General features: G+C 37.0%; 1 protein-coding gene across 1 annotated transcript in view; it reads left to right on the top strand.

Annotated features, from left to right (window-relative positions):
* Positions 1-527: 527 nt before the first annotated feature.
* The window catches only part of LOC128856949 (nose resistant to fluoxetine protein 6-like), a 37,760-nt gene continuing 16,147 nt past the window's right edge, over positions 528-22,140 (top strand). Inside the window, exon 1 of the mRNA XM_054092413.1 lies at positions 528-1,192. Coding sequence (XP_053948388.1) covers positions 874-1,192 — 319 coding nt within the window. The 5' untranslated portion in view covers positions 528-873. The remainder of the gene's footprint in view (positions 1,193-22,140) is intronic.

Consider the following 22,140-nt stretch of genomic DNA (forward strand, 5'->3'; position numbering starts at 1 on the left):
TTTGATAACTTGGTGCAAAATTGTCGACCAAAGCCGAACCCGATACTCGTAGAATGAAAAAATTATTAGAATAAAAAAATGTTCGTAGTCTCTGGATTGGAGGGGATACTTTTACTTTTAATTTATTTCATTCTCACATGATGAGTGCTTTTAGGGCCACAGTTTTTGTGCTTTCAGGACTATAAATGTGTTTTATGTGCGTCAATCTCACGTAGCATTCAAAAAACAAAAACCATAGCATCTGCAAATGATGTATCGGATCGGCTTTACGTTGCCAATTAGAAGGCGAATGATACCAACACTTAAGTACTTAAATATCCGAACCTAAAATCTCTTTCAAGTGGCAAGAAAAGAAACTAGCAGCTTCTTCAACTTGGCTGATGCATGACAAGACTTGCATGCTTTTATATGCCTATGTAGTTGTGCGGCGTTGAGTGCGGAATCGGAAGACTACGCAAACCGAGCAGTACGGCGAGACGACTCGATTCATTCGCCGATTGCAGTAAACTTGGCTTAAACCGTTTGTTGCGAAGAAATGTAACTTTAGTTGAATTTGAATTTGCGGTTCGAACGGTCGGTAGTGCAGAAGACCAACAAATTGGTAATACTTGCACGGCAAATAACCGCCGGATTGCTAATTTGCCTTCATAGAATAATTAAATAAACCAATAGACTCATTTGAATTGACGACGACTGAATGATCCAAAAGTTTTCTACCAACAACAAGAAAAAAAAGAACAATTAGGTAGTTAAACAAAACTAAGTGTAAATTTCTTGTGAAAATAAAGAGAAAAAATTAATTGTTAAAAAGAAACTATTACTCAACATTATTCTACGCAAATTTTTGAATTGTCATTAATTTATCAGAAAGTAATGAAGATGTCGCGAATGTTGTCATTCGTAGCTGTGCTTTACGCACTCGTAAGCGTTTGCGCAGCGGGCACAGGCGATCCTGCGACAAATAAAGTTGGTGTGGATGCGCGCTTGGATTGGTCAACTGAGAAATATGAGGATTTCGAGTATGTGGTCAACGCAGCAAAACTTCCTTTCGAGGATGGCAGTGCGCCGTTGACGCCAAACGAACGACAATTGTTCGCCTATAGTCTCACGAAAGTGGAAGGGAAGCAATGCCGAGACGATCTGAATGCTACGCTATGGGGCATTTTGAGCGGCCAACGATGGGCTATTGCAAGTAAGTGGCTAACAAAGGCAGGCGAAGCTAGAAATGTATCTATGATCCTCTACCAAAAAGCTTCTGTAATACATATTGTATGTATGTGTATATGTAGTTAAGCTTGTGAAATGAATGAATAATTCTTGGGCGTCTATGCATAAGTGTATACACCTGTGCGTGCTTAGCTACATACCTACATTTGCCAAATAACTTATTTGCATAATTTTGGATTTCGACGCACGTGCATATTCTTTTTTGGCTTTGAGCAAACTGTACAATCGAAATGGAGTACTTTTATTCGTACATACTTACATACAAACATACATGCAAGTAATGTATCCATTAGCAAATTTTTATTTGTCTAGGAAAATCCCGATTGTGGTAAATATTTAACAATACCTTTGCTTAGATCTTGTAAGGTGTACACACACACTCATACAATCCGGTTCACTTGATTAGAGGCAAGCATTTTTGGCGAAGATAATTCAAGTGAAGACTGTACTTTGCTCGAAAAAAAATCAAAATATTAGTTTAGAAATCCAGTATTTTTTCGCGAAAAGGCAAGCTAGGCATAATTTAATTTTTTAATTTTTTTAGTTTCTTTTTAAATTTTTTTTTTTTTAATTTTTTGTAGTATTTTTTAAAATTTTTTATATCTTTTTTTTTAATTTTTCTTTTGATTCTTTTTATAAAAATATAGTTCATACCATATATGTAAGTTTAAGTTACATATTTTGTACTAAATTAAAAAAAATCTAAAAATTTTCACCAAAATTTTCTAGCATTTTAGAAAAATTTTTGATTTTTTTTTGATATTTCTGTTTTTTATTTTATTTTTTTGTTAATTTGTTTTTACTTTTTATTTATTTTTAATTTTTTTTAATACAGTATAGATCCCATTTTCATAACTCAAAGTTTCAAATTTTGTACCAAATTAAAAAAATTCTACAAATTTGTATCAAAGTTTCGAACATTTTAGTAAAATTCTGGATGTGCAGTTTTGCAACGCATTAAATTTTGTGCAAGTTTGAAGTCGCTAAAAATGTCCGCTTATTTAGCTATTGACTTGCGCTTTTTCTTTTCTGTGAATGGGGACCGTTTCTTTAAGCTTTCATTGGACTTGGTCGAAAACTTCTTAGTTTTAATAAAATGAGAAACCGAAAAGGTTTAAAAGATCGCAAAAAAGGACAAATCGGTATGTTGACCTCCAAGGGACTTTCAAATATTGCATCCAGCAAATCCTCCGTTCGAAGGGCTATTCAAAAAGCACCACATGAAGCAGAAGAAATTCCAAAACAAGGCACCTTTGCATAAAATTTACAAAGAACGACGCCTCGATTTTGGAAGGAACTACATGGCTTCGAGCTCTGTTACAAATAACGATCCTGGTGAATGGGAAAAAGGTAGTATTTAGTGAAGAAAAGAAGTTCAATCTGGATGAGCCGGATGGACATAATTACTATTTCCATGACTTAAGAAAGGTACTTAAGCCGCAGAAGCAATATGGCGCGTACTTTGGCGCGTTCGAATTGAAAATTGTAGACTACAAAGTGACGGGAAACAGCTATAAAGCTCTGTTGGACTCATCATTTGCCGAGATTCGTGAAATATTTGGATCTACTATATTAAGTGGATGTTTTAACAGGATTATACACACTACAAGGGTGGTCAAAACTTGGATTGCGTCCCAAAACGTTGAAACTTTAGTATGGCCACCGTATTCCCTAGATCTGAACATTATTGAAAATCTCTGACAATGGCTTGCTCGCAATGTGAGAATGAGAATGGGTAACAATTTGAAGATAAAAATGCTTTTATTCGAATTATTTAAACGGCCTGGTCTGAAATTTCATTAGGCTATCTAGAGAATTTGTACAAATCTCGTATTTACGAAGTAATTTATAAACAAGGGGGCAGCACAAACTATTAAGCTTTAAATAAAAAATGTAAAAAATACAAAATGTCCTATATTTATTTACATTTTTTTCTTATTTCAGTTCAGTCTTCACTTGAATTATCAGAAACCCTTGGATTACTAGATCAAATACGGTTGCTTTAATAAGCATTTTCTTCCATAAAAAGTATTGCTTCTAATCAAGTGAACTGCACTGTATGTATGTATATAAGTTCTTTATATGCTTTCCTTCTACTTCTTGACCAATAACACGCACCAAAATAATAATCAAGTGATTTTGCAGCGTTTAAAGTTATTACTTGAAGTTAGTAAGCTTGTATAGTATGTGCGTGTGTGTGTGTATGCAAGCGCATATAGGGAATACGGCTGTCTATTTTTGTGAACAAATATTTGAAGAGAGTCTTATGCACATTAAAATTGTTTACTTACAAAAAGTACATAAATTGAAAAATCTTTGCTTTCAACGAGGGGAATAAGGGAAGTAGTCACACAAATAAAAACAGGCAAGTACGAGTTTATTTATAGGAAATTAACAAGCATCCTCTGGCCTGATGTCTACTTATAAATACCTACATATACACACATATGGTCATTAAAATAGGAACACTGCGTTGTCTATCACCTCCCTTGGGCCGCTCGGAAAAATGTAAAGCTATTATTGAAATTTGGTTTTCTTTTACAAATGGCCACTATCTCGTTCTGAATTTAAAATACCCGTTATAGTCTAAACAGAGGGCGACGTTGAACGGGATTACCGGCGCAGTTAATTCTGATTAAAATCTTAGTGTGACAGACGGTTGTTACGCGGATTAGTGAACAGCTGATTTGCTTATTGGATACTTTTGTCCGTAAAAGGTGGACCGCAGGCAACAAATACAGATATTAGCTGCACTGATACTAAGAAATAGTGATTTATTTGAAAAAATCTTCAATTGTAGCTTCTCAAACTGCTCCGAAACATCAATACAATAAATGTAATTTCGAATGTGTTAGTGTAAACTAGCTTTGCATCCAGTGTTTTTCGTTCCTCTCTTCAAAATTTTCATTATTTTTGATTCAGAATAGATATTAACTGCTATTTTTTGGCAATGTTGCCATCGAAAATTACCCTAATCCGCTTAAGGGGACAGATACCTGTAAACGGCCATATTTTCCATGATTTTCATTAAAAGTATTTAAAATGAAGAAGTGAATATATTTTTTTCAAAATTGGCATATAGTTTATTTATACATTAAAATAATATTTTTTATTTTAATCATTTAAAATGGCGCATGTACACTCAATTCTTCCAGGAAGGTCGCAGCGGGGCTTCTCAATCGGCGGGCGTTGTAGCATTGGCGTCAGTGACCTGAATACAAAAAACCAAACATTTTTTTGTTTATTAATGTCAAAATTTCTATATGAATTAAAAAAAATTGGGGGAAAAAATGTGCGGAACAAAATGCTTAAAAAAATGAATTTTGGTACGAATTTTCCTACTATTTTCGCTTCGAAAAAATTATATTTTCTTGTAAATTCACATAGAAAATAATATCATATTGGGTACGCCAATTCGAAAAATATAGTTTTGAGAAAAACGCGTCTAAAGTTTGAATACAACGTAACTACACCTCTCAGCCCATGAGCGCAAAGAATAGAGTCGTCACGGTTGATGATCTTAATATAAAAAATACTTTAATTTGCGTTCTAAAATTTTTTTGACATATTCTTAAAGGAAAAGACTGCAGAACTATCATAGGTATGCTAACAGGTCATAATCTATTGGCTGCACATGCGTACAAGATAGGGATTGCTAACACGGACAAATGCAGGAAATGCAGAGAGGATGCTGAGGAAACTTTAGAAGACCTTCTGTGCGTCTGTCCGGCATTATTAAAAACGCGTTTAAAATGCCTGGAAGCCCCATTGTTTTTTTCGAAATTTCGAAACTGATTTTGCTGCATGACAACGCCAGGCCACACGTTGCTAAATCGTTCCAGAAATATTTAGAGGGACTGAATTGGAAAATCTAGCCCCACCCGCCGTATTCCCCAGACATTGCACCTTCGAATTACCATCTGTTCCGATCAATGTAGTCAGCCTTTATTGCAGAGCGGTTCACTTCCTACGAGAGATCGCAAAAGGACTCCGTATGCTGCTTCTAATGGCACATACTTCACATAATATCATGCATTATTTAATTATTTAAATAATTTGTAACTTTGGCTAAGAGAGGACAGAAACTTAGTCCCATACCCAATATTAAGTATAGGATGTTTTTTAGCTATATGAGAGTTATCAATAACGGTATCTATGGCTTGACAGCTGAGAATGGCAAACTGTGTTGACATTTCTGTTCAGTCAAGTTGGGCAATTCATCATGAATCATTTAGCAACAGAACAGCATTCCGAATTGTGTAAATTTACTTTGAAAAAAAAAAATAATAATAAATCAGTATACAGAGCGAAGTGTTGAAGAGACCGCCGAAATGTTGATTTGTCGCCGTTCTCAACTTGTTGGCCTTTGTCCCTCAACTAAGTGGAAAATTTTACGTAATGATCTTGACTTACGTGCCTATAAAATACAGCTCGTGCAAGAATTGAACCAAATGGCTATCGTTTGTGTCACATTTTTGCTGATTTGGCTGATTTAGATTTATTATTCAGATTTATTGGAAAAAGTAGTCAAAAATTAGACTGATCGAATCATGAAGCTCGTAGCCACAGTGAATATATGAAATTATCTATCAAATAAAAATAAAAAAAAATTCTTCACAAAAATATTTCTGTTTTGTGTTATCTTTTTCACTTTTCAAACTCTTAAAATGCACCTTTTACAATAATTATTATACTTTTAAATAACTGAATAAAAATAGTTAGCAGTTGAGAACTGCATACTTTAAAGTGACTGAGATGCTACGCTTAAAGAGAACCGTAGATTTTCCAACGACAAAGCGATGAAGGTGACTGTAGGTATGAATTTAGAAGAGCAAAATAAATAATATTTTACGAGCAGTAAAATGTATCTAGGAAGACTATTTCTGTCATTAACTACTTTAGGCTGCAAATTTATTAAACGAGTCTCCAATACATGCATACATATGTACGTATATGTATATTTATATGTAAATATGTATGCTAATACACAGATTGATCGCATTAAAAGTCATAAAAGTTTTAAAGCTGTAATTAAATACGATGATATGTATGTACGAACTTATGTATGTATGTAGATTTATCTGAGCGTGGCATCAACATTTAAAGAAATGGCTCATTTGAAGCAGAGCGTAACAACGTGTCACGTTAACTTATAGTGTACTTGTACTTAGATCCGACCACAATATACAAATACAAGCACACATACATTCATACATAAATACTTGTATAAATATATAAATCCATATGAATTTACATAACCTCAACTATTGTCTGCAAGTACTTGCCATACGGATTTGCTAGGTTACGTTTCACCTTTGAAGGTCGACTCAAACATTACAAATAGCTCCGTACATTAATTTTCATCTTGATCTAATTATTTCTGCCTACATACTAAACCTAAATTTATCGGTCAATTACACTAATAAATAGGCTTGTCCATAGGTATGTATGTGTATATTATTCACGTTTTTGACAACTAGAGCGCAATGAAACGCACATACATATGGTACGTATGCATGTATGTACGAGTATGCTTTAAAAGTCATTGTACGCAATGGCAGTGGCATTTCGCAGAGAGGAAAGATGTGCCCAATTATTAAGACAACAATGGTTTATAAGTAACTTATTGCATATGTAGAAACTTAGCCATTTAATGATGGGCCAATCAAGAAATACTATTTTTATTTATTTATTTTCATAATCTACAGTACAAATTACCTTACGGCTTACAACTAAAATATTAGCAAACAAAATAAATACAATTTTTGTCCTTGTTCACTCCTCTCGGGCGGGAGCATAGGGTCTCGACAAGACTCTTCCATCGTGCACGGTTCTGTTCAGTTGTTTTTGCACTAGTGGTGGGACTATTCGAATAAAAATTATTCGAATAATAAAATCTTTTATTCGAGAGGTACTCGTAATTCGAATAATATTTATTCGAATTTTTTATTCGTTTATTCGAATAATGCTATTCGAATACCTTACTATTCGAATACATCACTATTCGAATACTTCACTATTCGAATATTTTTGGTAAATATTTATTTAGATTAGCGGACTACTAATCGGTTTATGTACAAGTGCATGCACCATGAGAAGGGCCAATGTAATTTTTATATTTTTAAAAGCATTTTCTCCCTGATATAAATGAATATATAGTGAGGTATTCGAATAGTAAGGTATTCGAATAATGAACTATTCGAATTATTTGAAACGAATAGTATTATTCGTTTTATTCGAATAATGTTTATTCGAATATTATTCGAAAATAATCCCACTCCTATTTTGCACCGTCCCATGAGATGTCGGCATCTGCTAGTTTGCGCAACATCGACCTTCTCCAAGTGTTTTTGGTCGACTGCGACCTCTGCTCTCTTGCCGGTTCCAGTCCAGTACCATTCTCGTGATGCTATCTGGTGGTTTTCTCAACGTGTGACCTATCCATCGCTACTTTCTGCGTTTGATTTGCCTAAGGATGTGCTCCTCATACGTTAATCTTCACAGTGCGTCATTACTGATGGTGTTTGGCCAGAATATTCTGATGATGATGCGGATGTATTTATTGACAAAAGACTGTGTAGCCTCTGTTAGATGGTGTTAAAGACCAGCCATGTTTCGCTTCCGTACAACAATACTGCATTTGCGCATGAGCCGAATATTCGTAGCTTAGTGCGCCTGGAAATTTGCGAACTCCCCCATACTGTATGCATTCGCCCGAATGCCGCCTTTGCTTTGTTTAGCCTACAGTTGACATCTTCATCTACTCCACCATCTGCCATGATGATGTTGCCGAGGTAGCAGAAGCTTTCGACGAATTTCACCGGGCATCCGTCAACCAATATCTGTCTTGCGTTATTATGGCTAACTCTCATGACCTTGCTCTTGGTGATGTTAACCTCAAGTCCGACGGTGCGTGCCAGCGCGACTAGTTTGTCCGCCTTCGCTTGCATGTCAAAGAGTTTGTGAGAGAGGAGGCAGATGTCATCGGCGAAGTCCAGGTTCTCAAGATGTCTGGTGAAACTCCATACCATGTTTTTTTTGTGCAGGGTTAGTTGGCTCATAACGATGGCGAAGAGGAGGGGTGACAGGGGACAACCTTGCCTTACGCCTGCGTTGGCAGTGAATGGATCACTGATATCGCCTTTGTGAAGCGCTGCCAGTTCGGAGTTCTCGTAGAGGGATTGCTCGATGAGGCGGATTATCTTGATGGGAACTTCTTTTCTACTCAGTGTCAGACATATTGCGTCTCGTTTAATAGTGTCGAACGCCTTCTTAAAGTCTACGAACAGCATGTAGAGCGCGAGGGGCCACTCAACTGATTGTTCTACTATAATCCGAAGAGTATTGGCTTAGTCAACACAGCTTCGGTGAGGGCGAAAACCAGCTTGCTCGTCTATTAAGGAGCGTTCGATATAGTTGATCCTGATGTTTGCGGGTCGGCAATTATTAGTTCAGGCTGTATGCCATCTGCGGCAGCAGCTTTGTTGAGCTTCAGCTTCTTAATTGCATCCTTAATTTCCGCTAGGTTGAGGCAGGGTGTTGTTATTTAATTGCTGGTTGTTGTGCTGCAAATTATACAATATTAAGCAACTAAGTTTAAATTTTTTACAAAATTAGATCTAGGTAAAGCCAAATCAAGCAGGTTAGAGTTTAATAATGAATTTTAGTCTCTAAGTGTCTGAGCAATGGGTGCAGAACTCGCAAATTTATTTTTAAAGTTTTCCTCATAAAAAGGGTAAAAATTGCGAATACTTCTTTGTGGAACATTAAAGCTAATCCGCTCAAGAAGATCTGGACAGTCGACGATGCCATTAACAATACTGGAAATAAACGAATGTGAAAGGACTGCCCTTCTCTTTCCTAGAGATTCTAAATTAAATAGCTTTAGCCCAGAATTGTAGGATGGAGCAGGAGACTTAGAACGTAGGTAACATAATGGCTGCTTAAGAAATATTTTTTGAACGCGCTCTATGCAATTTATCGAAAGTGAGAACGAACAAGAGCTGCGAACTAAACTGCGGTTAGGTATACGGATGTATTACGATTACAATTAATGTGACCACTGAAGAAAAATTTTCTATCAAATAAACCAAGATCCCTAAACTGTGTTACACTTTGTGGTATATTATTAGAAATGACCATCGGTGAAGATTGTTCAAGTCGAGTTGAAGCTTCTGAGCATCCACTGAGTACTTTTTTTCCTTGTTCACTGCACTTGGGAGCATAGGGCCTCGACAAGACTCATTCGTGTGTTGGTTTCGTTAATCTATTTTGCTTTCTGGCAGGGTAGGTGATTAGCCTGGCGCTACCAGTCCTAAATAGTGGGAATGTGCCCACCTGTCGTTGCTTAGTATGATAAAAGTCTTAAATCATCCGCGAACAGAATGAAATTCGAAAAGTAAAAACATTTGCTTATGTCATTGACACCTGACGTAGCAACAAAATGGCTCGGTAAAACTCCAGCGATTTTTAGTACGCACCTTTAAATGAACCAATAAATCACAGCGGGAGAACGTAGGTTCGAATCTCCGTGAAACATCAAAATTAAGAAAAAGTTTTTTCTACTAGTGGCCGTCCCTCGGCAGGCAATGGCAAACCTCCGAGTGTATTTCAGCCATGATAAAGCTCCTCGTAAAAAAAAATATCTGCCGTTCGGAGTCGGCTTGAAACTGTAGGCACCTCCATTTGCGGAACAACATCAAGACGCATACCACAAACAGGAGGAGGACCTCGTCGTTTCGGCATAGCCTTGGGATCGCGAAATGACAAAATAGGATCCCGAAAACCGCAGAATCAGTAAAATCCCGAACAATGACATATGTACATATCTGGTATGTAACAATACGCTACTCTGCAGCACAGATGAAATTGCTGAAATATTATTCAATATTGGTTTTGTAAAAACTTGTACCTGTAAATACTCGTATACTCGAATGTATGAATGCAAGTGCAATATTTACATCGTAATACATATTCATGCATTTCCTGTGCTAATGTTAATGACGTACGTAGAGACACATGTGTGCAAGCACTTGTATTGGGTATTCACCATTCAGAACTGCGCCGAAGTGCCTCTCACATGGAAGCGGTGCGTTAAGTCCTCGTCACTGTTGTTGTTTCAAGCGCTTGTTTTTATGCATTGAAAGGCTGTAATTCAAGTAACGTTCACGTTAAAATGAAGTGTACAAATACGATTCATTAATATTTACTATGGCTGTGGTCAGTTTTCAAAGAAATGCATTGCATCGGTCGGCATGTTTATAGGCAGTGAAAAGCAAGTGCACACATTCATACGCACACCTGGGAATTCACACAGACCACGCTTGCATACATTTATATAAAACTACTTTTTCATGTATTTCAATGATACTATACACGCATACATATGAATATTTACTAATGATCTTGGGATTGATGTGCAATTTCTGAACTTTTTCACAGCTTTGGTAGTCAATAGAATTCGGTTACGTATTAGAGAATACCAACACACCCATTAAGCTGAAGTCAATGAAATGGAAAATATTTGTTTACATTCTTTTAATCCTTTTCTGAAAAATAATTTTTTTTTCTGAGAAAACTGTTGGGATTGCATTCTTATAGATTTTTTTGAAATTTCTTTTTTCAATAATAAAAATTTTTATACGCCTGCGTATTTATAATAACATTTTCTAAATTGTTAGTCTTAAGTCTGAATTGCATATACAGTAGGTTCTGTTTTTATGCGGCTTTCTTTTATGCGGTTTTGAAATAGTGCGGTTTTTTTTTTTAAATTAAAAAATGTCGACCTATCGGGAATTGTACATATAAACAAGATTCTAAACCAGCTAAGCAAAAACTCATCACAGATTCATGCGGTCTATGGAACGTATCTATAGTTATAATATGGGACTAGTGCCCTTTTTTATGCGATTTTATTACATTATTTCAGATTTATGCGGTTTTAGCATTTGAAACGTATCTATAGTTTTACTATAGAACTAGTAGCTTTTTTTATGCTGTTTTTTTTTATGCTGTTTCTTGCGGAACGTATCTACCGCATAAAAACAGAACCTACTGTAATTGCAATAATTGATTTCGAATTTTGTAACTTCCAACAGATGATGTAGATACCAAGATAAGGTATCAAAAAGTCCTACAGATACAGTCTAATTCAATAAATAAATGGGATCCTCCTGACTACCTGTGGTATGCTCCTGGAAAGCATTGGGCAAGTACACAACTTGTAAGGTCGCGAAATCCTTCTGGCCAAGTGTGGATCGGGGGCGCTCGGGTGGGCTCTCCAATCTCGTGGGTTTTCTTACAGGGCACTATGCGCGAGGAATGCATGCTGTGAAACTTGGAATTACCTCGAGTCCTTTTTGCGTTGGATGTATGGAGGATGCGATGGAATCATTTCAGCGCCTTCTCCTTAGCTGCCCTGCTCTGGCAGGGTTAAGATCCAAGCATCTTGGCTCTTACTTCTTTGCTACGCCTGTTGATATAGCTGGCGTTGACATTAAAAATCTAATGAATTTCATCAGCAGCACAAAGCGGTTGACGCCAACGCAGCACAGTCATCGTTTATAATCTACACACTCTAAACCCTCCTAACCATCCCATCACCACCTCTTCTTTCTTCCTGTCGGTTTTCTCTTTCACCTCACCTCCTTCATAATGGGATAACAAAGTACGAATCCGTTTATCTTCGCCCAAGTGCGCGCATTCCTTGGACAACCATTCCAACCTAACCTAACCTCCCCCTACATTCATCCTACTACCTTACTGAGAAATTTGAAAAACATCTCCGAGAGATTTCTTCCCCATATGTTATGTGTTTACGAAATTTCGATAAGTCGATAATTTTGTATGCTGGGTAAAAGTGCCAATGTAAACATTTCAAAGTGCAATGCCGCACCTCAATAGAAATAGGTACATAAATTAAAGTATCGCAAAAACTTATTTATTTACAAAATTCAACTGGGAAAACAAATTTAGTAGTAACTTGTTTTGAATTAATCGAAATGGACTTGGCGTTATGGAGATTGGGAAGGCCAGTCCATTACTGTGACGCCATTTTCTTGTTTTGTTGTTTCTCAATGTGGTTTTCCGAGAGCAGTGGTTTTGATGATGTGGGACGGTATGATATGCCGCCTCCTTTAATCGACGTTCGATGGTGTTGATATTCACATCTATTCTCTTTTTAGCAAGAACTGATCGTGCTTGGCGTAGTCACAAAGAAGGGTCCCGCTTAAAAAGTTGGACGATCACTCTATTCTGTTTTTTTTCATCATTCCCTTCAAGCCGCGCTCGGAAAGGTCATCAACATTTTTGTACACCTTATACCGCTGACTCCACATCACACCAAGCTTTTTTGATTTTTTAATCACTTTTGTAGCCGCGGTGTAAGATAATTTGGGCTCTTTCAAATGCGTGCATAAAAATATTCCCTCGAAACGATTAGCGTACTTCTCACTCATTTTTGTTTGGTTGCGTTCACGGGAAAGTTTCGAACGACCTGAGTTAGCACTGGCGTCATAGCCCTTGAGTGGGAATATTTTGTAGCGAAAAGCAGAGCGAAATATATCTTGAAGCTACAAGAAAAAACCGGTTCTGTTCTTCTGGCACAGACTTTAAGTAAATCCTAAAAGAATTTGAACAAATTCTTTAAAAACCTTGTAAAGAAATAAATTCAAGGTATTTAGGAACATACGATGATCGTTTGAAAAGTCCGCGAAAAGTCAGAGAAATGCTACTCCTGGCGCATATTGAGGTTATGTTTAGTTGGTAGCATCTCTTGGATGAGCCTTTGGTAAAACCACTTTGGCTTTTTTTGGTAAAACCACTTTTTAGACAATTAAAGTGCCTTTCCTAGTTGCATTTCTAGTTCATCGGCGCTGGTAAAGTTTATTACAGGTTCTGAACTAAAATATAGTAATTAAAATACATATTCTCATTTATCTTGGTAATATGTAACAGTTAATTACCCATATAGGTAGGTAGTAGCGGCAGTCGGTCTCTAAACCAGTTCACTTAGATCGTTGCCGATTGTGATACCGCAATAGTAGTTTACCTGCTACTCTTCGTTAAACTATTTTGTTTTAAGAGCAAACCCATTGATCTCGCTGCCATTTATATCCCTAGGGTCATCAGTATCAATCAAGAACGACGATCTAACAGCTTCTGCATTAGTCGAAATGAGGTACGTTCAATCTTTGAACATGTCGACCTATGAGACAGTGGCCTACGATTAAAGCAACTAACATAGAAACGTTTTTCATTGACCGATTAAGTAGCGGCCTTGAGCGACTAGCGTTCTATTTTGGCCAAATTCTTTTTGTAGCGGTACATGCCAAACTATCAACCCATCTCGTGTTGGTTAAAGTGACAACGCTACTTGTACCACGCAATTTGTAGGTTGAGAGGGGTATTCCTACAATCTCCATACGAAGAGAGGGGCGAGTGGTAGTGCCCGCTCTCGCTAACTTGTCTGCCTTACAACTCCCTGGTATGTCACTATCAGAGTTTGGCATTTTGCACTACCACTAAATTGTACTAATTTTTAAGTGGTAGTTAAAATAGGGGCTTCATTATCACTAACTCAGTTTTTCGGTATTTTAACTATCCACTTAATGCATTAAGTATTTAGTGCACTAAGCCCAACCCTGGGCACTATACCCTGGCCCCCATATCAATGATGGAATTAATGACAACCACACCAAGAGATTTAATCGCCGCCTGGCTATCAGAATCCATATAGATTTCTCTATAGGTAGTCATATTTTTGCCTAACTTCATTTACTCAGCTACCTAATTAATAGCTAGAATTTTAGCATGAAATACGCTATAGAGAACAAACAAAAAAAACGACATAGAAAATTTTGTTTTTCCAGTACCAGTCGTAGAATCTACTTCGACAGCCAAGCAGTAATTAGGGCCTTGGGCTCGTTGTTTGTACGTTCGAAATTAGCCGGGGAATGCCTGACTTCTCTCTCGATTGCATCGGAATACTTCGATATTAGACTCATTTGGGTTCCCGGTCACAGCGGCATAGAGGAAAACTGCTGGGCCGATGAGCTGGCAAGACAGGGGAACTTGGAGACGACTTCATCACAACACGAGAGGATTGGAGTTCGTTGGAGAACCTGTGGATTGCTACTGGAAAGATGTTCCTCATGTCAACGAGCGCTCTGCTAGTGTGTAATCGAGGGGCGCTTGAGAGAACTTTTAAGACTAACAAAGCCGCAGCTATCGAATTTGGTATGCATCCTTACTGGAAATTGTCCGTTTGGTGTCCATGCGGTGAGGCTTGGGATTGTTTCAAGTCCTTTTTGCAGAAGCTGTATGAAGGGCCAGGTGGTACCATCTCAACACTTTCTTCTCAGCTGCCCTGCTCTTGTCGGGCAAAGGTTTAGATATCTGGCCGCTCGCTTTTTCGCTACGCCGGCGGATACTGCAGGTGTAAATATTAAACATTTGGTGAAATTCATCAGTAGCCTGAAGCGGCTAACACAAACGAAATGTATGATTTTTTCTATTAAATACCAGTACCTCAACTAGAATATTTACATACTAGTTTGGCTTTTCCCTGCAGGGGCTGTGTGAGAGATGCTACGCTTTAGAATGCATGCCGGATGAAGTTGCGTTTCACCTGGGCACCATCACATACAACAATATAAGAATGGTTTTAGTAAGCAGGAAAATGAAATAAGGAAATTAAATATTGATTATTCAAATTAAAAACAAAATTGCAACTCGTTTTTTTACATGAGTTGTTTTAATTGATTCACTCATCTTTCATCGAGTAGTTCGTGAATACATTTAAATAATATGACTTGAATGTGTTTGACTTCATGTCTCAAGAACGATTAGTGTTGACAGCGATCTTTGAAGGTAGATCACTCAATGAACATGATTTAGGGAAATAACCAGGCTATTTGTACTATAAGCTCATGGGACAGTCAGGATATGTATACCATGAAAAATTTGCCTTCGCGAGATACTTTGGTCCCATGGAGGAAGAGGAATGCTCCTTTAGTGTCAAAAAACCGTATAAAATTGTCTGTCCTAAATTAATTTAAAAAATTTCAAAAGTGCTTCCAAATTCGAAGCGCTTCCAATTCAAATTTGGTAAATTTGATAGTCCGTTGTCTTCGAGCGGCAGATGGTTTCTTATAAGGAGTCTTTTCATGGCAGAAATACACTTAGAGGTTTGGCATTTTCTGCCGAGGACCAACCGCTATTTGAAAAAACTTTTTCCATCAATTGCTATTTCGTGTCCGGTACATCAAACCAGTGCACTTCCGAATCGTAGTCATGCACCAATCCATGCGGCTACGGCGGCTGCGTATTAACCCTTTGTGGACGGGGCCGCTCGACGGGCTAGCGTCGCTGAGGACGAGAGGTATTGGAGAGCGCAGTAAAGAAAATAAATACGCTGAACATTATAAAAACTTTATTTAACACAAGAAATATTTTTCGTAAAAGCAAAAAATAAGTATAAGCAAACTGCTAATGTTGAAATGCCTGAGTGCATTCCTTATTGCACGGATTCACTTTCACTTGACGAAGTAATGCCGTCATCTTCCGTCTTATCAGATTCAAAGTACAATTGGTCAGAACTGTTCATCTCTAGATCACTTAGCCATCATGAGTAGGATACATACAATATTATATATAAAAAACCTGCTGGTTCCTCTGGCAGTGACACTGAGAGACTGAATCGAAGTAATAAAATTCGTTCTGACTCTACCGTAGTCTCCCATCGCAAGTTTACATTATAAGGAAGATAAGACTTCACCGCTAATGGCCTCTAATATCTTTGAATGAAAACGTGACTATGCGTATCTTATCGCTCAGAATGACAGACGTCGCGAGCCTTGCAGTTACGAACTAATTTGGGCGGCAATATGCCGACACTCGTCCCCAAAGTGTTAGGTTACTATAAAAAATGGATTTAGCTGGAATGGAATTGTCTAAAGCTGCTGGAAGAGGGTAATCGAAATGAAGTGCTAATTGTGACGAATACAATAAAATCCTCCAATATAATATATGAATCTCGTAATTACCGGCTTAATGACAAAGAAACAAATGCTAGATTACGTAAAAAATTGTCGTAATTTAGTCACTTGACGCATTTGAATAACGCAAAAGTTTCCACTATGGGATATTTCTCTCATTTTACTCATTACTATTTAAAAAAAGGTTATAAAACATGTTTGCATTCAAAACACTTTTTTTGTACAGAAGCGACTTTCTCAAGTTGCGCAAGTTGACAAATGTAAATTCTATTGCATGACATTGTCTACCGTATTCGCTATTATTTTACGCGACTTTTAAAACGAGGAGGTTAGCAATTCGTTTGACAGATCTTTTTCTCTGATATTTTTCCGTCCATTTGCCACACGTTGAAAATTGTTGGCCTTGTGGTTTAGACTAGAGTTGGACAAAAGGTGATTTTTTAAGTGGCGTGCCGTGACATGCTTTCCCAAGTGTGAACGGGAATGGGTTTGAGAGAAAATCATGTTAGCTCTGTGCTCGCGAGGTATTAACATTTTTGCAGGCGTAAATAAGTGCGAGCTAAATTTTTTTTTAATTCTTGATGATGACATTGCTTCTAACTCGAAAAGGAGAAACAACTATGCAACTTTTGACGAATTTGAAAATAAAAAAGATGTGTCTGTAGACCTGTTTCTCGCTGCCATTAACGTAGAATATATATATTTGGATAAATTAAATAGAAAATAAGAGTTGAATTATAAGAGTGAGAATTATAATTTCTAGATAAATTTTAGCTCTAAACACACCAGCTAGCTCTGTAACAAGTAGAAAGACGCCAGAATTGCTTAATGAATATCTGGATAAAATATTAGGTTGAGGAAAAAGAAATCCATTACTTTCTCGGTAGATGGCTGTAGTGATCGATATCTCATAAATTTTCGATGAAACAATTAAAATTTAAGCCCGTTGTCAAGGTGACATTTCACACTAAAAATATTATTTTGCTGTTTTTTGTTTGTTCCACTCAGTTGTGAGTTACAGGGTGTTAGCAATGGAGAAAAAGAGAAAAAAAGAGAAAATGCGGTATATTTTACAGTTTTTCTTTGATAAAAGCGAAAATGCAAGCTAGGCCGCTGAAATTGTGAATGGTGTGCATGGCGCTGGTACTGTAACACCTAATTACGTACAATTTTGGTTCCGTCGAATACGTTCGGTATTTTTAAAGAAAATGTCGATAATTTAAAGAATTTCGATAAAATCACAAAAATATGTAATCGAAGTAGACCGGCATGTTAGTAGTCGTAGTATCGCCGCGGAGCTAAAGATCGACTTTTTCAAACAGTTTCCAACATATTTATTTTTTCCCAAGCTACAACCTTTGTTGGTTGTTTTGGCTGAAATCCTTCTCCAATTCGTGGTGTACGTCTTTAAGTTCGGGTTTGAAACCTCGTTCACGAAACAACTCATTCGGCAGCCAATTCCTATATAAAGGGGTTTCCAATAACAGGGGTTATTGGTGAATGGATTGCGCTATCGAGAGATGAATAACAATTTTTTATGGCCGGAATTGGATGGTATTGATCTGGACAACGTTTATTTTCAACAAGACGGCGCTACGTGTCACACAAGCAACGAAACCATTGATCTTTTACGGGAAACGTTTCCGGACCGTGTTATCTCTCGAAGAGGTTATCACAATTGCCCACCGAGATCTTGTGATTTAACACCCTGTGACTTTTTCTTTGGGGCCACGTGAAAGACGCCACAGCCCAGGGACGATTCAAGACCTCAAAGATGGAATTCGTGAGGCTATCGAGGATATAGGGCAGCCACTTTGCAATTCGGTTATGGAAAATTTGATGAAAAGGATATTGTCCTGTAAGCGTGGTCGTGGTGGTCATTTGCCTGATGTTATTTTCCACTAATAACGGCATACCTTCCTCTTTATAATGAAATAAATATCCGATCATTTATATAAAAAAATAACACCTCTGTTTAGAAAATCCTATATATCTTACTATTTGATTGAAATGAAATGCTGTTAAAACAACTGTTTTTGGAAGGTATTTTTTTAATATTTGGTTTGATGATTTTTTTTATTTTGCATGTCTATTGTTTACCGAACCTATGCCAATTTTTTTTGAGTCGGTTCCATTATTTCTTAAACAAGTGTTTGACTGCTCGAAAGAATGATGAAACTAGAAACTATGTTAATGTTAACTATTTATGAGCATAGCTGTTGGTATGCGTTGTTGTTATCAACGTGGTGATTCGCGCTTATTTTTTACGTGGCATGCATTAGGATTGAATCATTTTATAGACGCCTATGTGTGCGCATGCGCGACACCAGTTACTCTACATAGTAATACGTCTGGTACACCATTTCGCGTGGCTGCCAGACAAGCTGAACAGCGGCGCATATCAAATGCAAATATATGTACACTCTAACACGCACATACATACAGTATGAGATGCTGAAATCAAACCAAAACGTGCTAAATATGCACGTTTGTATGCAATTATACACACTTACATATATAAATGTCTATGCATAAACATTCTTACATACATATGTATGAATGTATGTGACACCTTTTGTACTAATGGAAAATTCTATTTTAATTTTTCATTAATCGAATAATTATTTTGCTATAAACACCTATAAATTTATAATATAAATGAAATTAAATTGATTTGCATTTAATATACATACATACATAAGTACTTACACTCGTATTAATAGCGTAAAATTTGCATTGTATTCGAAGTGATATTTTAATTGCTAGTATTGCATGCGTTTAGTAACGGATTTAATTAGTATATATGACAGGTGTGATTACGATGGAACGGAGACATTTTTATTATTATAATGCAATGGAAAAGACGTCAAGCGATTGACAAATTATGAATGCAGTAGCGACTCGATTATGTGAACTGAGAACAACAATTACAAAAATAATTACATAAATCAAAGTAAGAACGATTTTTTTTACGCTTCAGCTAAGAATCGCAGTCATCAATTCGGTTTAAAGAGTTCTTTTGCGCCAATTCCTGCACCTTGTGCTTTTTCTTGAGATCAGCCTTAGGCAAATGGGGTCGAACGGTTTTCCAGTTAAATTTCAGTTTCTGCTCATCTGCTGACCTTACCCGATGATTTCCTTGATTTTATTGACATTTTCCCCAAAAAGAGGTGATACATTTTGCTTCAGCGCTTGACTATTTGAGATCCATAACATATTTTGGCTTATTAATTCTAGGCCCGCGCTACGTTCCGTCTAGTGGCGATATAATATCTACTATTAATTTGCATTATTCTTAAATAGATTTTATTTTCAGTTGAGAATGTCATCATCAAGGAATAAAAAATTCTAGGGAAAAATACATTTCAAGCTTCGCGTATTTTTAATAGGCGAAGAGAATATTTAAAGGCAATTAAGCTTAAGAGAAATCTTTGAAGAATGGTCTGTCTGTTCACACTTTAGCATTTTTGGAACCTGATTTATTTGAATTTTGCTGCTAATTTTTTGCGAATTTTCACTTGAGCAAGCACTCAGACATACCTATACACGTAACTGTGTGACTACTGTATTCAATTATTCGCAAAAAATCCAGGTTTTTGGCTTTTCTTTTTATAACACTTGTGATAAATTAACCCTAATCTCATGTTGATGGGTCTTTCGTGTCCGGCGAATTCGTTGGGAAATCATAAATTTTTTATCAAACTACTGCACGGTGCATGTTTCATGTCATTTGTTTATGATGAAATATTATTAAAATAAAAATTTTGAAAAAATATCTTCGTATATGTTTAGTTAAAGCTTAGAAGATACCTTATACATTTTTTTAAATCTTCTGTTGGCGTTATACAATAGCTGTATTTCTACCATGAAAAAAGCTCCTCATAAAAAATATCTGCCGTTCGTAGTCGGCTCGAAACTGTAGGTCCTTCCATTTGTGGAACGACATCAAGACGCACATTACAAATAGGAGGAGGAGCTCGGCTAAAACCCAAAAAGGGTGTACGCGCCAATTATTAGGTTAGGTTAGCCTGGTTGGCAATAAGCCACGCATAGACCTTTTGGTCCCTAGCGATACCAGATGGAGACCGACCTCTATGAATACCTAAAGTAGACATCATGTAGGATGTCAGCGCTTTTGGCGAATCTAAGTAGGGCTGGGAGCTCCGCTTTTGAGACGTCTTCCAGACCCTCAAACAGTGGGGCTCCCAGACATCTTAGTCGCGATTTTGATAATGCCGGACAAACGCACAGAAGGTGTTCTAAAGTGTCCTCAACATCCTCACGCATGTGCAACCAATAGATTGTGACCTGTTAGCATACCTATGATAGTTCTGCATTCCTTTCGTGAGATCGTAAGTACGAATTGAGTCAGTTTTTTGTCGTTAGTTCTACACATGTCTTTTGCTGTTTTTGTTTGCCTGACCACATAGGTTAGTCCACCTAGCTTCCACTTGCCTTTTCATGTGGTCGTCCATTTCGTTGTATATATATAATGTTTTAATTATCAAAACTTATTTTGTCGCCTTCAAAATAGGCTCCATTCGAAGAAATACAGATTTTCCAACGATTAGTCCAGTCATCAAGGCACCTTTTAAACGCGTTTGAAGAGATCTTCTTCAGCTCCTTCAGCGAATTCTCCTGAATGGACTCTATAGATTCAAAGCGGCGTACGCGGAGTGGCAATTTAAGTTTTGGGAAACGGAAAAAGTCACAGGGGGCTAAATCCGGTGAATCGGTGGTTGTTCGATGATATTTGTCGAGTTTTTGTTCAAAAAGTGTTCACAATATGAGCCTTGTGAGACGGTGCATTATCAGGGTGCAAGATCTATGAGTTTTCTTTCCTCAAATTGGGCTGTTCCCTACGTTCCTCCTCATAACTTCCAAATAATATTCTTTATTTACTGTAGAACCATTTGGAATGAGGTCCGAGATTCCGAAGGTACAACACCATGCTAATCAAAGAAAACGAGTAGCATGACTTTCACTTTTGACCGACTTCGACGTAGTTTTTTGGGTTTCGTTGATGGGCAACAATTTTCAACGATTCGGCACATGAAAGACAAATTCCAAAGTGAAAATCGCAGAGCACACCTGCGGTTGACTGATATAATTAAATGACAAAAACAAGCTAATTGACAGATCACGCTCAAACTCTGCGTCACTATAGAGGACAGTTGTACCAACATTCCAGCCAAAAAATTTAGACATATGTGTAACGCGCGTTTTTTAAATGAACGAATGCTGCCTTGAGGTACACCCGCTTTTTTAATGTTCGAGTAAGGCTGAATCTGTTTTACTCTAAAATACCTATCAGATATCATACCTATCATGATTCGATTACCGGAGTAGATGATTTGTGTTTTATCTGTACGAGTATACGTATGCCTAGAGTTCGCTGGACAGGATATAAAAAAACTTTTATTGTAAAACAAAATACTGGAAAAATATCATAATAGTGGTACCATTGCTGAGAATAGCGACGACAATGCAGGCTGTTTAGTATTCACGAAAAAAAGTGATATGCTCTACTCTATTCACTTTTTGCAAACGAGAATTCAGTCTTGGTTGATCAAAAACATCAAACAAAACATCAAAAAGATTTTTTTAAAGTTTGTCATAAGCAAGTAGTTATACCAATCAGCTGCGACTTCCGTTTTGTTGCCAATAGGATTGAATCAGTAATATCGTCTATAATCTTTAGTAATTTTAAGCAGCTTGCGATTTCCAATAGAGGACTTTGAAGTTTTTCAACTTCCCTATTTGCAGTACTAATGAAGAGCATATGCGTTAAATACTTCCCTATTAAATTGATTTCGCAACAAGGCTGTTATGGTTTAGGAATTCAATGACTTCCCATTATTGTTTGTGGGTAGATGTACATAGATTGTAGATTTAGAAAATGTATCAATACACGTAA

This window comes from Anastrepha ludens, chromosome 3, assembly GCF_028408465.1.
Source record: "Anastrepha ludens isolate Willacy chromosome 3, idAnaLude1.1, whole genome shotgun sequence".
Lineage (NCBI taxonomy): Eukaryota > Metazoa > Arthropoda > Insecta > Diptera > Tephritidae > Anastrepha > Anastrepha ludens.